This window comes from Aquila chrysaetos, chromosome 24 (assembly GCF_900496995.4).
Source record: "Aquila chrysaetos chrysaetos chromosome 24, bAquChr1.4, whole genome shotgun sequence".
NCBI lineage: Eukaryota > Metazoa > Chordata > Aves > Accipitriformes > Accipitridae > Aquila > Aquila chrysaetos.
Window position 1 is genome coordinate 5,291,889 of NC_044027.1, and position 18,290 is coordinate 5,310,178.

Here is an 18,290-nt window from a genome sequence, read left to right on the forward strand (position 1 = left end):
GTGTTGACTGACTGCTGACACTGGGCTCCTGTCCATATTTGTCCCAAGTGATTTTCTTGCTACAAAACTAGCTTAAGAGCCTGACCATGAGTACTGGACACAGAAGAAAATACTTTTATTTTCTGTTTAGTATAGGGAAGCACTTACTCAACACAATAGACCAGCGTTCTGCTAATTGCCTGGACCTGGGACCCTTCCCCAGTAGTACTGCTTTGTGTTTGTTTGCTATTTAAAAGTGATTTTTTCCTCTTCAGCTCCCATCTAGTTGGTGGTGGAAGGGTGTTTATGGGAGCAGGAGCATCGTGGCTCTCTGTAGTGGAGATTTTCCGACTTTTGTTATATATCGGTGCCGTTTGCTCGGAAGAACGATTGACCAAAGCTGTGCTCTTCACACTAACAAAAGCCTCGGTAACCGAAGTTCCCAGGCCTTGATAAACCGGCCTTGATAAACCAAGGTGGTCTGCATTGATCCAAGTCAGGTAGCTGACACCCACAACCTGTATGCTCCCCTGTCACAGAGCTGTGCAGCAGCTGATTTGAGTAAGTACAAAGAAAAGGGTGGGGGTGTTCTCTCAGTTGTGCGGAAGCTGCCTTCCTGCTTGTTTTCACCTTCTGCTTGCCTTAGCACAAATTGAGAGGAGAGGAGGAAAAAAGCCTGAAGAGGACCTGTCAGTTATTGTTTTCTAGGAGAAAAAAAAAAAAATCCCTCAAACCCAAGACAGACAATTCAGAATGTGCTCAGTTACAGTATATCCTGGTTAGCAAAAAAAACCCCAAAACAACACCCCACTAAAATCAGTGAGAACTGAATTGGGGAAAAAAACAAACTATACCTACAAAATCAAGTTACTCAAGGTTTCCTATTCAATTTGAATCGGTCACTTGAATTAATTCACCTTTCTACAGCCAAGACATGCCCTAGATATTTAGAACTCCTTAATTGTGCGCCGATTACCTGCGTGTGCACATGTAGTTGAGCAAGAGTTGTGTTCATAAAATAACAAATGAGTTACATCTTTGCTTATGTACTGGGAGTTTTTGCTGTGACACCTCTTGCTCACGGCTGTATTTATAGAACCAAGCCAATCGTTGGTTTATTTCCTGACTGTGCTGTTGCTATAGCCAGGGCTTATTTACATGTATCTGCATAAGCAAGGTTAAAAAAATCCCATACCACCTTTTCCCTAGTTTGTGCTTTATAAAACAGCAGACCTTACCACGGCTATCTGAAGAATGAAAGGGCCAAGGCTAGTATGTATTGCGGCAGTTGCCTGTAAGCAAGTAAAACGAATCTTTCCCCAAAACCCTGATGGTGCTTTTTCTGTAATTCCTATTTATCAGGTAACTTGGCTCTAATCCTGCTGCACAGACGTGCTCAGAGCAGGGACAGCTTTGCGGATGACACGTATGGAAGGAACAGAGAGGCTCTGGGCAGGGTTGAGGGATGGTGGGGTAGAGCATGGTGTAAGCAGCTGGGCTGGCTCAGTAAGGTGCAGCTTAGTCACTTCCTTTGGGAATTATGTAGGATACACCTACCTCCTGTGTGGGAGCCCCACCTGAGCCTCCTAAAGTTGGAGCAAAATGTCAAGGCGTTCGCTGCTTGCCAGGAACGGACCTTCTCGCAGGCTGGGTTTGCCGCTTTGCCCTGGTGACGGGAGACACAGCAGTGAGCTTGGGCTTTGTGCTGTCAAGAAGACTCAAAAGGGTTAGACCTGCTGCAGGAGATGAAACCAGACCCAGCAAAGCCTGGGGCACAAACAGTTCCCAGGATGGTCCGATCTCACAGCTGCTCCTGAACCTCCTCGCTGCTGTCACCTGGATGAAGGTGGAGAACCTCCGTCTGCTTTCACCACATCCCTACTCTGCTGGGAAGCCAGGCTTGGGAGAAAATCACCATTGCTTCCTCGCTCTTCTGTGGATGTAACACCCTGGAGTCCTTCGTCACGAGCCTGGAGCCGTTCTCCATCAGCTGGAAAGAAGAATGTCCTCGCGTGTCTGACGAGGCGCTGTGGCTTGTCCCCCAGATTCCCTGGCTCGACGAGTCCTTACTCATCCGCTTGTTCAGAGCAGGGACTTCACGAGACCCCCTGCGAGCCCCACGAGGACATTTCTCGGCTGGTGGCCCGGTGGAAGCAGGAGAGCGAGAGCTGTAGGTGACGGTGGGGCTCGCGGAGGTGTGCCTGCCGCGGGGCTGGGTGCTCAGCTCCTATAGCAGAGTCCAGAGGCACCTGTACGAGAGCGAGGCGTGTCGGAAAACCTGATGCCTCACCTCCGCCAATGTGGAGGCGGAGGGAGGAGGGCCCAAAGACATGTCCCTTCACGCTCGCAACAGCTGAAAACGGAGAAGGAAACTCGCTAGAGCCTTTTTTACCAGCGCAGGAGGCCTCGCTGTCCCGCTCTCACCTCGGAAGCCCTCCCATACGCCAGTACTCTGGGGGGGTGGCAGTCCCGCACCCGCTGGGCGATGAACATCGCAAGGAGAAGAGGCTTTTACAGACAGGAGGTGAACAAAACCCTCTGGGAGCTGCCCAGGAGATACACATCCCTCCACCCGGTGGGGTCCGGAGCCTACGGCTCGGTGTGGTGAGTGGGGTCCTGCCTGCACCCCAGGCAGCAGCACGGGGTGAGCTGGGGGTGTTTAAAGCATCGCGCCGGGGTTGAAACGAGGAGGTGCTTGTCAGCACCCCTCCATTAGGAAAGGGCATTTGCATGTGTGATGAAGGTGGTTTGCCTCCCGCTTCAGCGCGGGCAGCGGGTTGGAGGCTCGGTCGCTTGAAGAAACCGAGATGTTTCTTCCTGTGGTCGCCCTGGGTGGGCAGAGGGGAGCGTTTCCCATCCGAGCTCGCCTCGGCGGGTGTCCTTAGGCAGCGGCTCGAGGACCAGGTAGGCGTAGGCAGGGCTGGCGGGTGCAGCGAGGCAGCTTGGGCTGTCACCTTGACGTTGGGGCTCAGGCAGCTTTTGAGCTGCCTTGGTCTCGAGCTTGCATTAAGATTTCTGTCTGGCGGCAAAAGGGGTGGAAAAAATACCTGTGTGTCCAAAAGCAGTTTGTAGGTGATGATAGAGGTGGGTATTGGAACAGGGGTGGCTGCGGCATGTCCTCTGCAGCGTGTCCTTCCTGCTTTAGTCCAAGGCAGCTGATGCTGGGCTGCCTGGGGAAAGGAGCTGGACAATACGACCCCCACCTTGATGCTGCTTCCAGCTTGAAATCATAAAATAGATAGATCAGTAACAGATTGGGACTTCCTTCCCGGCTGATGATAATCCTCAACCTACGAGAGAGCAGCATGAGCTGCTGTTAATTAATCAGTTGGGCAAAGGTGCCTGTAGCGAGAGGGAGCAGAAGTTCAGAACTTGCTTGGTTTACATTGGCAAACCTGAGGAGACGGGCGACTTTCTGAAAGGTTAAATATGAAGCAGCCCATTGATAGGATCTGAACGGAGCCCTTGTTTCATAACACACCGAGCTAAAAAAATAAAAAAAAAAAAGAAGGTGTGTCCCCTTTTGTAGGCGTTGGGCAAAGTCTATCTGAGGGCTGTCACGGCACGGATCCTGAAACCCTGGGGCCCAGGTTCTGTCCTTGTCCCCTGGCTGCCTATTTAGAAAGGGGCACCAGTGTTTCCTTTCCCCACTTTGCTGTCCTGGTGCATTTAAGTTTCTGAGATGCTTAAATGAGTCCTGCAAATTCAGGCAAGACTAAACTTGACTTTTTTTAATATTTCTACAGTGTTTTCTGGTTTTTATCATAAAGGAAAGCTGGAAGTCTAAAAGAAAATAAAGAAAGGGCAAAAAAGGGAAGAGGGAAATCCTTGCAAAGTTTCCTTGCCCACCAGAAAAAAACCCAAACAATAAGACAAATCTTTTCCTGGTGCCAGGGAAAGTCTTGGCTGCTCTGGAGGTCTGGGGAGGGAGGGTTGGGTGTTACAACAGCCCCAGGGTCGGGGGCGGAGGGGGGGTTTGTTGGTATCGCAGGGACAGTGCTCAGCAGGGAGGGCTTGGTGCCCATTCCTGTACAAAGCAGAGGTGGAAGCGTGTGCAGTTAGGATTTGCTGTCCTCTGCTGGGAATTGCTGGGAAGCTTTCCTATCGCGGCATTATCTGGAGCTGCTGGCTTTTACACCTCCTTGAGCAGCTGAGAAACTAACTCGGGAAAACCAGCAAAGACGTGTTTCTTCCCTCATTAATTTTGCCAAAATCTGTAGTGATTTGGCTTTCAGCTGAAGGGAATTGTGGAAGAAGAGTCTTCTGACCCTTCCAACGCTGGTCTTGCCGATCTCTGCCAGCCAAGGAAGGGACACAGCTCTGCCTGCCTAGTGTCATCCCGAACTTCAGTCATTCATTAAACCTGTGCTGGGAAGAACATGGTGGGCTCTCCCGGCTGCATCAGCTGAATTAATGCTTAGTTGTGCCTTATGGCAAGGGTGAAAGTAGCAGTGCTGTCTGTGCTGGGCAGGCTGAAGCTCCATCACCCAACTCTCCTGTGTTGAGTGGTGGGGTTAGATGCTCTGCAGGCCAGCAGCTGGGAAGGCAGGTAAGAAGATGCACCCTCAGATTAGGAAATCTGCCTTGAATTCTGCAGAAGCTGTTTGACTACCTGGTCTGGGTCCCTTCCTCTTTCTTCCCTGGCTCCTCGGAAAACTTGACACTGTGCTGTCCCCTCTGCCGACACCTGCTGAAGTCCTGAAACTGAGACAACTCTTCACTGTCCCCCTAAGATACCCTATGGCATCTTCAGTACTGAAGCTGCCTTGTGTAGCTTTTCCTGCGCTTCCTTTGCTTTTCTCAGCTGAATGCGTTGATGAAATCGCCATCATACCGAAACTCCCAAAGGATGTTTTTTCCTCTCATCACAGACAACTTAGAGCAACGGGAAGGGACCTTGGTGGCCACGAGCAGGGAGATTGCCTGATGGTATTGGGGAGGTTGATGATAGCCCAGACTGCCACAGGATGGACCACAACTGATTGCTTGTGGCTGACAATTGGAGAAAGCTGTGCAAGAGACTTCCAAGATTTGCAGCAAGGAACTGATAATCCCTCTTCAGCATTGAACCAAAGGGAAAGCCACGCGGAGTGGCATATTCCCACCTCTCCTAATGCAATCAGCTCTAAACCCAGCAAAATGCACTGTTTGATTGCGTTATTATAGATGGCATTTCCCTGTTTGTTTATCAAGTCTCGCTTCTGAGTGACAGCCCTAGAGGTCACGGGTAACATTGCTTTACAGCTTTATGGTACCTGCCCCTCCCCAACCCGGGTCTTCTGAGAGCCTCGAGGAAGGAGTGGTGGCTGGAGCCTGGCAGTCAGGGACCGTGGCAGGGTGAATCATGGATCCCTTCGGAGAAGGAAGCAGGAGAAATGTGTCTGGGCAAGGCTGGAGGACGCCTGCAAAGATCTAATGCCAGCATTCACGTGGGCTTTGTTACCCTGTGCAGCTAAAAGCCGTGGGACTGAACATGCCGATTTATAGCCCTTCTGTTTCCCCAGGAGATGAGATAAGGATTTACAAAGCAGTGGGAACTGCTCTGGAAACCACAGCGCAATTTGGCAGGGAAAACCCTTTCTTCATCTGTTTGCCTCTTGGAGAGGTCAAGGAAGGGCGGAGGCACCAATAATAACAGGGTGCACTGCAACCCCCTGGAAAACACCACCGAGAATCCCAAATTACAGCTATCTCTGCCTGAGGACCTCCCTCCCCGCTTCTTACCTGGTGAAACCTGGGGCTGCCTTTGCAATCTGATCAAAGAGCCTCCAGAAGCAGAGAGAGTGTTGCAGGATCCCCCTGTCCAGCCACAAACAGCAAATGTGACCAGAGGGAATAACACACCAAGTCTTCAGCGATGGGTGTTGTACCATGTTTTCATTAGCTTTATAACACTCTCATTTTCAGCCAGACCTGCTTTTACACAGAAGCATCATCAAAAATCCCAAATGCAGGAGAATTAATTCCAGCAGCCTGTATTTTCAGTGCATGACATCCACTCTCTTTGCTCCAGAATACAGCAAAGGCAGCTGACGTACCTTAAAAGACAACAACCTCCAAGCAGATGGCAAAGCAGAAATTGCTTTATTCCCTTATCTCCATGAGTTAGGGAAGGAGAAGGCAGAGTTAGAACTGATCCTGACCTTTAACCATTTGTGTTTCCCTCTTCTCACAGCTCCATTAGCTCCCGCTCATTTCTGCAGGGTAAGGGGAATAAAGACGAGTCACTAATGGTTTGCTTGGCATTCCACCTAATCCTCCAAAGAGCACGGGCTGTGGTCTACAGCCCCGGGTCATACAGGGTAACGTCTGTGTGTGCAGAGCTCCACTGGGTTTCTCAAGGGGGTTTTCTTTGCTGTTCTGTGAGCTCCAAAATTAGCTCTTCTCTAGAAGAAGACCTTTGGTATTGCAAAATTTGTTAAAACATACTGCCGATGTCAGAATTGGTTTTTATTTGTTCGCCGCAGTTCAGCCATAGACAAGAAAACAGGGGAGAAAGTGGCTATCAAGAAGCTCTGCCGCCCGTTCCAGTCGGGGATCTTTGCCAAGAGAGCGTACAGAGAGCTCATGCTGTTGAAGCACATGCAACACGAGAACGTAAGTACTAGTTTCTCTCCATTCCTGCTGAAACCAGGGGGGTTTCTTGCCACCTGGGAACAAGTCCTTTCTGGTGGCATCACCTTTATTTTAATTGAGAGGTCCTGACATTTGGCACGTGCAGGCAGTCTTGGGGTTTAACTGCTTACCTGTCTGCTGCGCCCAGTTGGCACCAGGCTGAAGCAGATGTGTAATGGGTGCTCCCGTGTATTAGTAAGAGGAAAAGCAGCTGCACAGCATAGCGAGGAGTCCTCGGATTCCTCAGATGGAGTTCTCGGTGCTCACCCATGTGCGTGTGCTGATGGAGAGCTGCTACCCAAGTCCCACGTGCACAGCAAATGCTTTCCAGGTTTAAATGTGGAATTCTCTTCTCTATCAGGTCATTGGGCTGCTTGATGTCTTCACCTCCGCCACCTCCTACCAGGGATTCCAGGACTTGTAAGTCTGGAGTTTGCGTTCGCTCTGTCTAGACTCAGCCATTGCCCAAGACACTGGTGACTTAGCAGCAGGATAATGGATCAGGTTGAGGTGCAGCCCAACAGACTGAGCTGAAAAGGGGCCAGACTAAAGCCAGACATCCCCAAATAACAAGGAGAATCAAAAGCACAAGTCAGTTCCTGTCGTGGTTTAACCCCAGCCACTTGGAATGGGAGAAGTAAACTAAGAATTTTAAAGATCTGGCTTTCTTTTCATCTTGATTCTGGCTGGGGTTTTTTGGTTTTTTTTTTTTTTTGGCATTTCCCTCAGTGTTGATGGTCAGGTTGGACGAGTCAGTCGTTTTCCCTTCCCCATCCTCAGGCATGAGCAGCATGTGCCTGATGGCTGGGTATTTAGCAGCCTGCAGGAAAAGTGTCTGAAGGTTCTCAGAGTAGTTCCTGCTGGAAGACAATCAACTAATTAGCAGCCTCAGCAGGCAGGCCAAAGACTGAAGGAAGCTAGATGTTGTCTTCTGAGGCAGGGCTGGAGAACATTACAAAGATAAATTTGGTAGCCAACGCAGCAGTTTTGCAAGACTCTTCAAAGCTGTGCAAGATGTTTCAGTTCCCAGATGGTGTAAGGCTGTCCCAAACTGAACATCACTTGAGGTCTAAACTAATTCAGGATCGTTAAAGTTTGGAAGATCCTTGTTCTTACTTGACATCAGATATCTGATTTAAGGGGAGGAGAAAGAGCAATTTTCAGAGCAGGCTGAAATCCCAGCATCACTGCAGGCTATGCTAGTTAGCCAGGAACACTGTCACAACAACTCATCTTAGTTACAGTAAGTTACACAGCCAAAAAACCCCCCCAAAACCAAGTGAGAACAAGGCTAGCCTGGTTCCCTATGTCTTTCTTCTAGACTCAGGGCCTTGTCTTACTGCCTTTTAGCTACCTGGTGATGCCATACATGCGGACAGATTTACAAAAGATCATGGGACAGGAATTCAGTGATGAAAAGATCCAGTACCTGGTCTACCAAATGCTGAAAGGGCTGAAGGTAGGTGGGTCTGGAGGAATTTAGTGACTCCCTGTGTCTCCTCTACCCGTCACCTCTGGGTTGACCATAACTAAACCGCCTTCCAACACTGTATAGGGAGATTTGGGGGGTTTATGGCATCGCCTGAGAACAGATATTTGCTGTTGAACTACTCTTGTTCCAGCACACATCAATAAAATGACTGCTTGTTCACATCAGTCAATCAGGTATCGAAGCAATCAGCAGTCATAGACCTTGTGATGGTTTTTCTGTGACAGCAGTTGTGTCACTCTTTGACTTGCCAAAACCCTCAGCAAAACTCTGTGTAGAAAGGAAGAGGCCGGTAGCAATGGGAGCTTCTGCTGAATTCCTAAACAGAGGCTCTCAGGGGAGAAGACAGAGGGAATGATTTTCTATTCAACAGAATAAGGAAGGAATATGCTGCTGTAACTGGCTTTGAGAGAACAGAAAGAAATCACTGCAAACCCTGGGATGCAGAGACAGTGTCTTAATGCTGCCCTCTGTAACATCCTTCACCTGGAGCCAAAGCAGTGGCTTAAAGGCATTGATGAGTTCACCTTAATAACACCTTTCCCCAGATCACTGTTATCTTGAGTTTAAATAATGGGGGGAAGAACACACAGGTTTAACTGGTGTGACAAAAGCCATGTAGTCAGTTTTTGCAATTTTGTGTTTTAACAATGAGATTTTTTTTCACATGGTTTAACACCCAAAATAATAAAGTTTTCATGTTGTCTACTGACCATGTTCCTCCCTGTAATCCTGATGCCTTTGTTTGATAGTTTGAAGCTATTAGTGTACTTGCTCTAAGGAACTATTGCTCCATACCTTCTCTTCTGCTCTATGCCTCTTCTTTAGACTGGCAATATCATTGCAAATACTGTCAGAAATTCAATGCAGAGATTTCTTTTCAAACTGCTGCCCTGGGGGCCGGGGCCCTGCAGCAGGCTGGAGAGTTGTGTTCTCAGCAAGCCCTTGTTTGTAGCTCTCGTTTCTCTGCTGGAGAACAGAAAGTCTTGTCTGCTGGTGCTCACATTGTGGCTCCTCTTTTTATTGCAGTATATTCATTCAGCCGGCATCATCCACAGGGTAAGTCCATGTGCGCTCTTACTCTGACTTTTGTCTGTTCAGGAGAAACACAGCTTGGTTGTAAAGTTAATAAATTCCTAAACATCTTTTCACTAATAGCCTCATCTGCTCTAAGGTCTCTCTGGCATCCTCCCTCTTTTCCCTCCTACACCCTATATGTGTTTGGATTTGCTCATTTGTGCAGCATTTTGAGGAAAAGCGGTATTTTCTGATGAGCTGAGAAGCATTTTATGATGCTTTTTCAATTAAAACTGTTTCAGAAAAAAATAGAATAGTAATGTAAAGCTGTACAGTAGAGCAGGCATGGTGTCTTTGCTGTATCAATACTGAACTCAGGATGTTATAGGACCCCATCAAAGGCAAGCAGAGGTTTGGCTGAGGCTCGTGTTGATGCATTGCAAATCAAACCATCATCTTATTCTGCTCTTGTCCATTGTAGGATCTGAAGCCCGGCAACCTGGCTGTGAATGAAGACTGTCAGCTAAAGGTAGGTGTAAAAGCACCACTTTGTAGCATGTAGCATATTGGATCGTGGAGGAACTGCTCTGCCGGCAGGAATTCGGCACCATCATGTTTCCTCTTGCCTTCCGAGACTCAGTTCGAGGCGTTTCATTACTTGGCAGTTGCAGGCAGTGGGAAATACTCACCTGCTGATGTAACTTGCTGAATCAGGGCCCAAGACTTGGAATGAACATCCTGTCGCTGTAATTCCTGCGGCACGGCAGTTCGTAATGACTTCCTAAATAAATTCAATACTGCTGAGCAATACTTGCATTAGGTGAACGATCCCTGAAGGATAACTGGATTCAACCACAGTTACCCTTTGGTTCTCATTGACAGGATGGTTGTGAATCCAAAGTTATTTTCAGTATTGCTCTGAACGGTTTGCTTGCAACTTGCTGGTGCGGCACTCTAGCGCATATTTTCTGTAATGTTTATTACAGAGAATGGTTCCATTGCCTGTAAAGGTTGGGTCAAGCTATGTTCATCTCCAGTGTTGAGGGAGAGGCCATCCCCTATCAGCTGCAAGGTGTTTTTATAGGAAAGGCTGAGTCGTGGTGGCCTGGGAGCATGCCTCTGCCACCAGGTTATAGAAGAACTCAAATAAAGGTCATAGAGTTGAAACTTAAGCTTCAAGAAAGGAAGTGACCTTCCAGGTAGCACACAGCACCGATCCTTTTAGCAGACTCTTCACACAACAACTGATTTTGCAGCTGGCTTGCAATTTAGGTGGAATTAAGACAAACCTGTTAGTTCTTTGAACCGTCCCGTGGGTGGCTGTGGTGTAGTTGGAGCTTCGTTATTATCTGATTGGATCTGCTTCATTTCTTCTTAGAATTAGATTCTCACTTGCCCGTAGGATTTCTCTTTTCTTTCCTGCCATTCCTTCTCCCTCTTCCTTTGGTGAACTGCAGATCTTGGATTTTGGCTTGGCCAGACACACCGATGCTGAAATGACCGGCTACGTGGTTACGCGCTGGTACAGAGCCCCAGAAGTCATTCTGAACTGGATGCATTACAACCAGACAGGTGAGCTGTCTTGCTTCAGCGGTGTGACTGTCTGGTGACAAGCCTGGGGATTCCGCTGTCACACCTGGGTCAAATCTCACGTAATCCTCCAGATGTTTTTCTTCTTTATCATCAGTGTTCCCTGGAGCAGAGCGAGTCCCAAAGCTGTCGCATGACTCCCAAAGCTACTGCCTGCGGGAAATGATGAAAGCAGAGATTTTAGCAGCATAGAAAGAACAGGGGAGGGTGGAAAATGGGAGTGAAATTTAAATCGGTGCCTGCTGCAAGCAACAAAGCAAGCAACAGCCCCAGCAATCATCGCTGCCTTTTTACTGTCCCTTTTTTTTTTTTTCTTTTTTCTCCTTTTTCTCTCTGAACAGTGGATATCTGGTCTATCGGCTGTATCATGGCAGAAATGCTGACTGGAAAAACGCTGTTTAAAGGAAAAGATTGTATCCTTTCAAGCTGAACCTTTTCCCTGGGGGGGAGTAATAATTCTTGGGGTGTGTGGAAGGGCTTTTATGAATGAAGCTACTGAGAAAAATAGGTGTCAGTCTGGTTTACCAGGCGGGAATCGCAGGGACCTGTCTTTTTGGCGAGGAAAACAGAGGGGACATAGGAGGGGGCCAAGCCACCCTTAGAAATACACCTCTGTGCTGGCCACGTGCTCTACATCAGCAGTCTAACCTTGCGTGGCCATAGCTCCATCCCCAAACCCTGGTGTTTCCCCCAAGGCCACGGGTATACGCCCTGGCAGAGTTGTGCCAGCAAAATTATCCGTTGATGAAACTGGTATCCCAGGAAAAAAGCCTTGGAGCTCTTTTTGCCAGTCTAATGAGTCTCTGCTTGTGTGGCTCTGTTGGGTTTGTATCGTAACCTACTCGTAGCTGCCACAGGTCCTTGGGCTTTCCGGCACCCAGCCCGCAGGCTGAGCTGTTGGGGGTTGTCCACGGCTTGCTCCTAGGCGGGTGATCTTTAACGCAGTCTGCCAGACCTAGATCAACTAACTCAGATCCTGAAAGTAACGGGGCATCCGGGAGAAGACTTTGTGGACAAGCTGGAGGACAAAGCGGTAAGAAAGTTCACTGTGGATTCAGGTCTCGCTGGCAGAGGTGTGGTGGGGAGAGGTTAACTTGGCTGTGTCTTTGAGATGGGAGAGGTGTTGCTTCTACAGCAGCAGTGAAGAAGAGTGACAGCAGTCTTTTCCCCTTGGCAAGGAAGATGTTTCTCTTTGCTAGTGGCACATCTGATGGATTTGGCATTGCGTTGGGAACTGGTGCGGATTGCAGGCACTCCTGGGTGAGGTGCCCGACACCCCAGCAAACCACCAACCTCCTCTGTTCTCTAGTTTGGCCCTTAAAGCAGGAGTATTTCTGTATCTCAATTGATAAAAATAGTTCCTTGCAAACTGGTCACTGAAATGTGCCATCTGGGATGACTTGCTGTTCTCCTCATTTGCCTTTGCTCATCTGAGCCATGAGACCCAAGAGCTGTATTTCACAGCCCCCTCGCACTTGTCCATGTGCAGTAAATTTTCCTTTCTCTTTCAGGCTAAGAGTTATATCAAGTCCCTTCCTAAAATCCCCAAGAAGGATTTGTCTGTGCTTTTCCCCAAAGCCAATCCTCAGGGTAAGTCATCTCCAGTGTTTGTCATGAGTTTTCACAGCTGGAAAGGAGGCAGGCTGACTGCCACGGCTCAAATCTTATTTTCCCTCTTTCCCATAATTTCTTGCTACTTTCTCCCTTGCAAGTTGTGCCCTTGCCCCTCCCCAGGGCAAATATGTATGAATTAAAAGCAAAAAGATTCTTTATTGGCATTACAATGGCGATGTTCTGCTATTCTTGGCCATTTATCTTTTTTTTTTTTTTTTTTTTTAAAATTTTAAAATGACGCAGCCTGTAACATACAGTATTTAAGGAAGAGATAAACTTGTGACTCTCTTATCAACAAGCCAGAACAGAGCGGGTGCTGGATATAACAGGATGTCTAGGTTGTGGGATGCAAATTATGGGATGAGGACAGTTGCATATATCAGCTCCACTTGGTATGAGGGTTGGGATGTATTTTGGCTGATATTGGCTTCCAGAGGTTGTTGCTTGCAGCCAAGCAGGTGATATTATGATCAGTAGCATTTAGGTAAACAAAGTAGCTCTTCTTTGTTCATTATTATTTCCCAGCCCCACATCTAAGGCATCATAGGTTTTGATAAAGTGCCAAGAGAGCCCCACAGTCCACTCCAGTAATTTTTTTATTTTATTTTTTTTAGAGTACAGCTTAGATCCTAACTGTTTGTTGAACACCTGGATCTATCGATACTTAATAGGCAGCTGAGATGTGCAATTTTCAGGGTAAAAATTGATCTCTTACAAGGAGCTCTTTTCCCAAGTAGATTAGAGGTGAGAGCGAGCAAAACTCTTCTAAAAGCTGAAAGGAAGAAAGCATTAAGATGTTAACACCAAGGGGGAACGGGGCTGACGGACTAGTTGGTATCTGAGTTTTCTGCCTTCCTGTTTACCAGGGATGTATAGATTTCTATATAGATTACTCGTGTTAAGACTACTTTCAGTTGCAGGGGTCAGAGTGAAAGCAAATGATTAAAACTGAAAAATACCTTGAAGTTACTGGTTTGCTCTTGCCCCATCTGTGCAGCAAGGCTTATTCAAGACTAATTTGTTATTTCTGCACAATTTACACCTCCAGTTCTGTTAGCAAGAGCTCCCTGAGGCTGCTGTTGGGCAGACTTTGCATCCCCACTGGCAGGAGCTCCACGCTACCTTGGCCAGGTTGAGGAATCTCTTTCATTTTCAGGTCTGGAGATGTAGTACTGGAAACACTAGTCCCGTCACTTGCAGGCTTCATGCACAAGGGTGCCTGTTCTCCATCGCACCGTGCTTAGCCCTGTTCCTGTCTTCTCCTACAGCAGTGGACCTGCTTGACAAGATGTTGCAGCTCGATGTGGAAAAGCGCCTTACAGCGACGGAGGCGTTGGCTCACCCCTATTTCGACCAGTTCCGAGATGTCGAGGAGGAGACAGAAGCGCAACAGTCCTATGATGATTCTCTGGAACACGAAAAGCTTTCGATAGATGAGTGGAGAAGTAAGATGTTTATCTTTGAAGTTCCTGTCTAGCACGGGACTTTCCTACCTCTCTCTCTTTCCTGTACACATGCTGAGTAAGGCTGCGATTGCCTGCTGGTGCCTCAATGATCGTCTCCCTTGCCTTGCTCTTGCTTTTATGCATTCAGCAAAGATCTCTCCAGCTCTTCAGACTTTTTTTTGCCTCTCTGCTTTGTCTATCTGTTCCAGCTTGTACCTGCCATATCCTCTCCACTGAATACCTCCTCTCTGCACATATAACGTTCAAACTCTCATTTGTGTCCTCTAAAATCACACACTCATGGTTATTTTGTTCTGTTTTTCAAGAGCATATTTACAAGGAGATCTTGTCCTTCAGTCCCATTGCACGGAAGGACTCAAAGAAGCGAAGTGGGATGTCATTATAACAACCAGTGCGGCTGTGGCTGGGATTCACTTCTCCTGGAAGATGGATCGGATTTACTCCACACTGCCTTGCTGGTGGCCGTCGTTTGGCCCGTGGGACTTCTCTGTGTGCCAACACAAGGATGACACTGTGCTGCGGGCATTGGACTTTGTTCTACTAAATGGGGAAACACCCCAAACAGTTTTCAACACAAAAGATAAAGTTTCAATGAGAATATATTTAAGTGGGAGAATTTTAACTGGTGTTTCTTTTTTTTTTTTTTTTTTAAATATATTTGTCAACTTGACAGAGCAGGATTTTCATTGCTCCCTTCTCATTAGTCTTTCCAAGTGCAGGTTTTAGTACATTAATTATGGATAAGGTAAAGAAAAAGGTAAAATTGTCTGGGAAGTGAGTCCCAAGCAAAATAATCAGAAATAGTGAAATTCAGCATAACAAGACTTTATCCAATCTAACTCTGAGCGCATCCCCTTTCCCTGAGCAGTCAAACAGCATCCAGCACAGCAAGGTTGCTGGGACGGTGTCAGCTCCAGGACACCATGGGAATCCAGCTGATCGTGGGATTGATCTGTGTTCAGAGCAGATCCAGCCTCTTGCTATACACACAACTCCCTGCTAGGGTGCTTCCCGCTCTGGACAGCCACTGCCTCCTCTTTTTTGCTGTGCTTATTTCATTCCCTGGGCTTTGATCAGTGCTGTCTCCTTATTGCTAGCTGCAAACACGTCCTGGGAATTCAAGGCCACTTCCCACATTCATAGACTGGGTATCCCAAGGAGCCGGGTTATAATCTAATAGTCCTGCTGCCCTTTCCTTTCCCCAACCATTCTCTCCTCACCATGCTTATCTCTCCCTGAGCACCCTCTACCCGGCGTCACCCTGCCTGCTCCAGGCTGCCTTTATCTCTCAGCAGGGCTGGTGTTTCCTTACACAGCCCAGTGATGTGACCACTTATATTCTCATTCCTTCTGTCCTGCGGGATCAGTTAAACCAGTTCTCTTCAACAGCTGCTCGTTCCTCAATATGAAGAGACATTTAAACTGATCATTTGGAAAATAGTCAATTGCCAATCCTAAGGCTCAGCTCTCAAAGTAACTAAAAAAAAGTTCATATATTGGGGGGGGGGAAGCAGAAAAGTATGTTGCATGACCAATCTAGCATTAGCAGAAAGAGGAACACAATAATTCAACTCGGTGAGCACACAAAATAAGTTCAGATACCTTAGTTTCTTAGTATCAGATTAGCTCCTTCACTCAGCATCATTATAAATTGCATCTAAGATAATCCTATTAAACAGAATATCTCACAAAAACCACTACAGGCTAAAAAATATCCTTGTGAATAAGTGCTTCACAGATTCCTTTTACTGCACTTTCATTAAGGTTTTACATTTCTTATTTGTCTAGCAAATTTTAATTCATTCACCAACTTATTGAGTAATTCTTGATAGCTGCAAGAAATTGGCTTCTCTGAGATGCTCAGAGTCCCTGTGTGTGACAGGGTGGGACTGTGCAGTGCTGCTGGCACTCAGCTGGGGTGAGCGTATGTCCCCAGCCAGCTGCATCCAGCCCTGCTCTAAGACAGTTTCTTTAGTAGGTATAGAGTTTTATACGAGATGAAAAACAACACAATAATCTCTTTTTCGCTCCTGGATGTGAACAAGAAAAAAATATAGGATGATGTGAGAAAATCCAGCCAACTTGCCTGGATTTAATTGCTTTGGAAAGTTGTTCAGATAGCATCAAGATAAGAGGAGTATGATACATAAACAAAGGGAGGTTGTTTTACCAACGCAGACCAACCAGCCAGTCATCCGGATTCTCCCTCCAGGGGAAGTTTGTTCCATCTTTTGGATCTACAATACGCTAAGTCATTCAAATTTAAAAGTATGTTTTGATCTTTAAAGTAATTTGATGTACTGGAGATATACTGATACCATCTGAAGGCTGGCATTTTTTGATGCATATGCATCAGTATGTCCCAAGCCACCACTCAAGTACATAGGTGTTTGCTGTAAGTGTTATTACCATTAGAACAGAGGAGAGATGAAGGATAATTACAAAATAAGCGAATGGGATCTGAAAGTGACTGCAGTGTTATTACAACTGTGTCTGCACCTTCTTGCCTTGGTGAGTTTGTGTCTCCTATGAGCACCTAAACCCTCGTGGTTCAGAAACAAAGTGTAACTTATTGCTGGGGTGGGATATGCCAGGGTGGCAAATGTGGAAGAGCAGGATTTTGGGGAGTAAGGGGACTCCAAGGTAGTTTTGAAGTCTGATACTTTTGTTGTGTAAATTCCTGGCTGTCTGTGATAGCCCTCTTTCTAATACATCTTGATCTTGTAGACAATACCTCTCATTAGTCCTTTTGAAATACAGCCCATATGCACTTGTGTGGCTTATTCTAAAGCACTGTAACTGCTAGGTCTTGACCACTGGTATCTGAGGTGGTGTCGTGATCCTTTGTCACTTTTGAGACCAGGAGATTGGACACTATTTTTTGGAGGACTTTTCCCTTCCTCCTTTTTGCTTGGAAATTCTCATTGTTCATATGCTAAACAGTTAATTACCGAACTTTCCTAAATACAATGGCATCTTTGGGGTCTATTTATCCCCCCTCTGCAGTGCAACAGAATAGATTCTTTCCTCTGACAGGCCTTTATTTATTCCTGCTCAAAATATGAATGAGTATGCTTCACTCCCACAAAAAAAATCTTTAAATATGTATTAGGACGCCCCCCCAACCTGTCACATATTCCCTTAAACGCCACTTTGGTTAATTATCACAGTCCTGCAAACACTAATTGCTAACCCAAAATTTATAGAGGTACTTACAAAAAAAAGACACAATTTTCTGCTGAGCAGGTTGCAAGTACACAGCCATCTGTAAAGAGTGATTCTCTAATCAGGCATCTACCTGCAGCTTTGCTGATGGATGGAAATTATTAGTTTTCTTGAATGGACTCTGATAAACCTCTGGATAGGTTACATGTCCCTACATACTAATGTTAGTGCAAAGAAAAGCTTGAACAGTAATGGAGCTATGATTCACTCAACTTCAATACCTTCTGTGGCCTGACAAGAGTCTGCCCAGGAGCTCAGACTTACGCAGTCGGTCTCTTTTGCAGGGGTGTTCTGGGAAGCTATCAAGTGTAAGGCTCACCAGCAGTAACCACAGATTTGTCAGATGTGAAAAGTATGTATACAAATATAGATCTGTTTTGGACCTACAATTTTCCCTACGATTGCAGGTGCTATATCATTAGAGCTGCTTGGTTGCAGAAGTGCATACATAGTGACTCTGGTGCTGTCCAGCTCTTAAGATCTCTTGCCAATGTATTCTGCCTGCAGTTGACAGCAAAACCTACAAATATCTCCAAATTACTGCAATCACATCCCAAATCCTTTCCTGTACGTTGGTGGCAATACACAGACCCACCCTGCAATCCAGAGCTGTGACTGCGGCTCGTGCAAGTGTATCTAAACTAGCTTTTAGCTAATGAGCTTGGTATTAATAGCACAGTCTGTAAAGTAGCACGGAGCTCAGCACAAGTTCGTCTGCGTATTTACTCAGCATCCTCAGAAAGTTTTTCAGCCTGTGCTGAATCTGGTGTATCTGCAGATCCATGGCTTATTGATGTAGTCACTAGATAGTTCAATGCTAGGTGGGTATGACTGTTAGTTGTGATAACACCTTTGGACTGCAGTGTAAATATCTTCTTAGTTGGCATCATCTTCCCTATTATGGTCAGTCAGGTTCAGCCAGTCTTTCCAAAGTCCATCCCAAGGGACATGGGGCAAGAGCCAAGTGTCTCCTCTGTGCGAGAGTTTAGAGCACACAGTCCCCAGGGCTATAGAAAAGTATTTGTTGAGAAGGTATATGAATTCAGTAATATATGCAGTTATTTCTTAACTCTCCACCCCTTCTGTAGCTGCTGAGTCATTTTGGTTTGGTTTAGCCAGGCTGTACGCTTTCAGTACTCTCTAATTTTCTTCTTTGCCTTAAGTGATATCCAGTTTTGCTGTACAGACCTCAAATAAGGGAAAACTGCAACATTACCAGAATTTTCTGAGCTCTCATCTCCACTGGGAACCGGACAAGGTGACGTCGTGTTTCTTGGCTGTCTCTCTGTTGCAGC

General features: G+C 46.6%; 1 protein-coding gene and 1 long non-coding RNA gene across 7 annotated transcripts; one reads left to right on the top strand and one right to left on the bottom strand.

The window, feature by feature from the left end:
* The first annotated feature begins 89 nt into the window (after positions 1-89).
* Positions 90-14,392, top strand: MAPK13 (mitogen-activated protein kinase 13). 5 transcript variants are annotated; one of them, XM_029999526.1, is made up of 12 exons: positions 90-2,583; positions 6,447-6,576; positions 6,956-7,014; positions 7,945-8,053; positions 9,113-9,142; positions 9,582-9,629; positions 10,558-10,672; positions 11,032-11,103; positions 11,644-11,723; positions 12,202-12,280; positions 13,573-13,749; positions 14,076-14,392. In XM_029999526.1, exons 1-12 carry the CDS (start codon positions 2,465-2,467, stop codon positions 14,153-14,155), a joined length of 1,098 nt encoding a protein of 365 aa, XP_029855386.1. In that variant the 5' UTR covers positions 90-2,464; the 3' UTR covers positions 14,156-14,392. The 5 variants fall into 5 exon arrangements, with proteins under 5 accessions (XP_029855386.1, XP_029855387.1, XP_040975636.1 ...); XM_029999527.1 differs by having other exon boundaries at positions 13,576-13,749; XM_029999528.2 differs by lacking the exon at positions 90-2,583 and adding an exon at positions 2,605-2,623.
* On the bottom strand, positions 12,883-18,267 carry LOC121232576. 2 transcript variants are annotated; one of them, XR_005931281.1, is made up of 2 exons: positions 17,846-18,267; positions 12,883-13,076 (listed from the first exon to the last, which is right to left on the bottom strand). It is a non-coding gene; the product is annotated as an uncharacterized LOC121232576 (long non-coding RNA). The 2 variants fall into 2 exon arrangements; XR_005931282.1 differs by lacking the exon at positions 17,846-18,267 and adding an exon at positions 13,264-13,578.
* Positions 18,268-18,290: the final 23 nt, after the last annotated feature.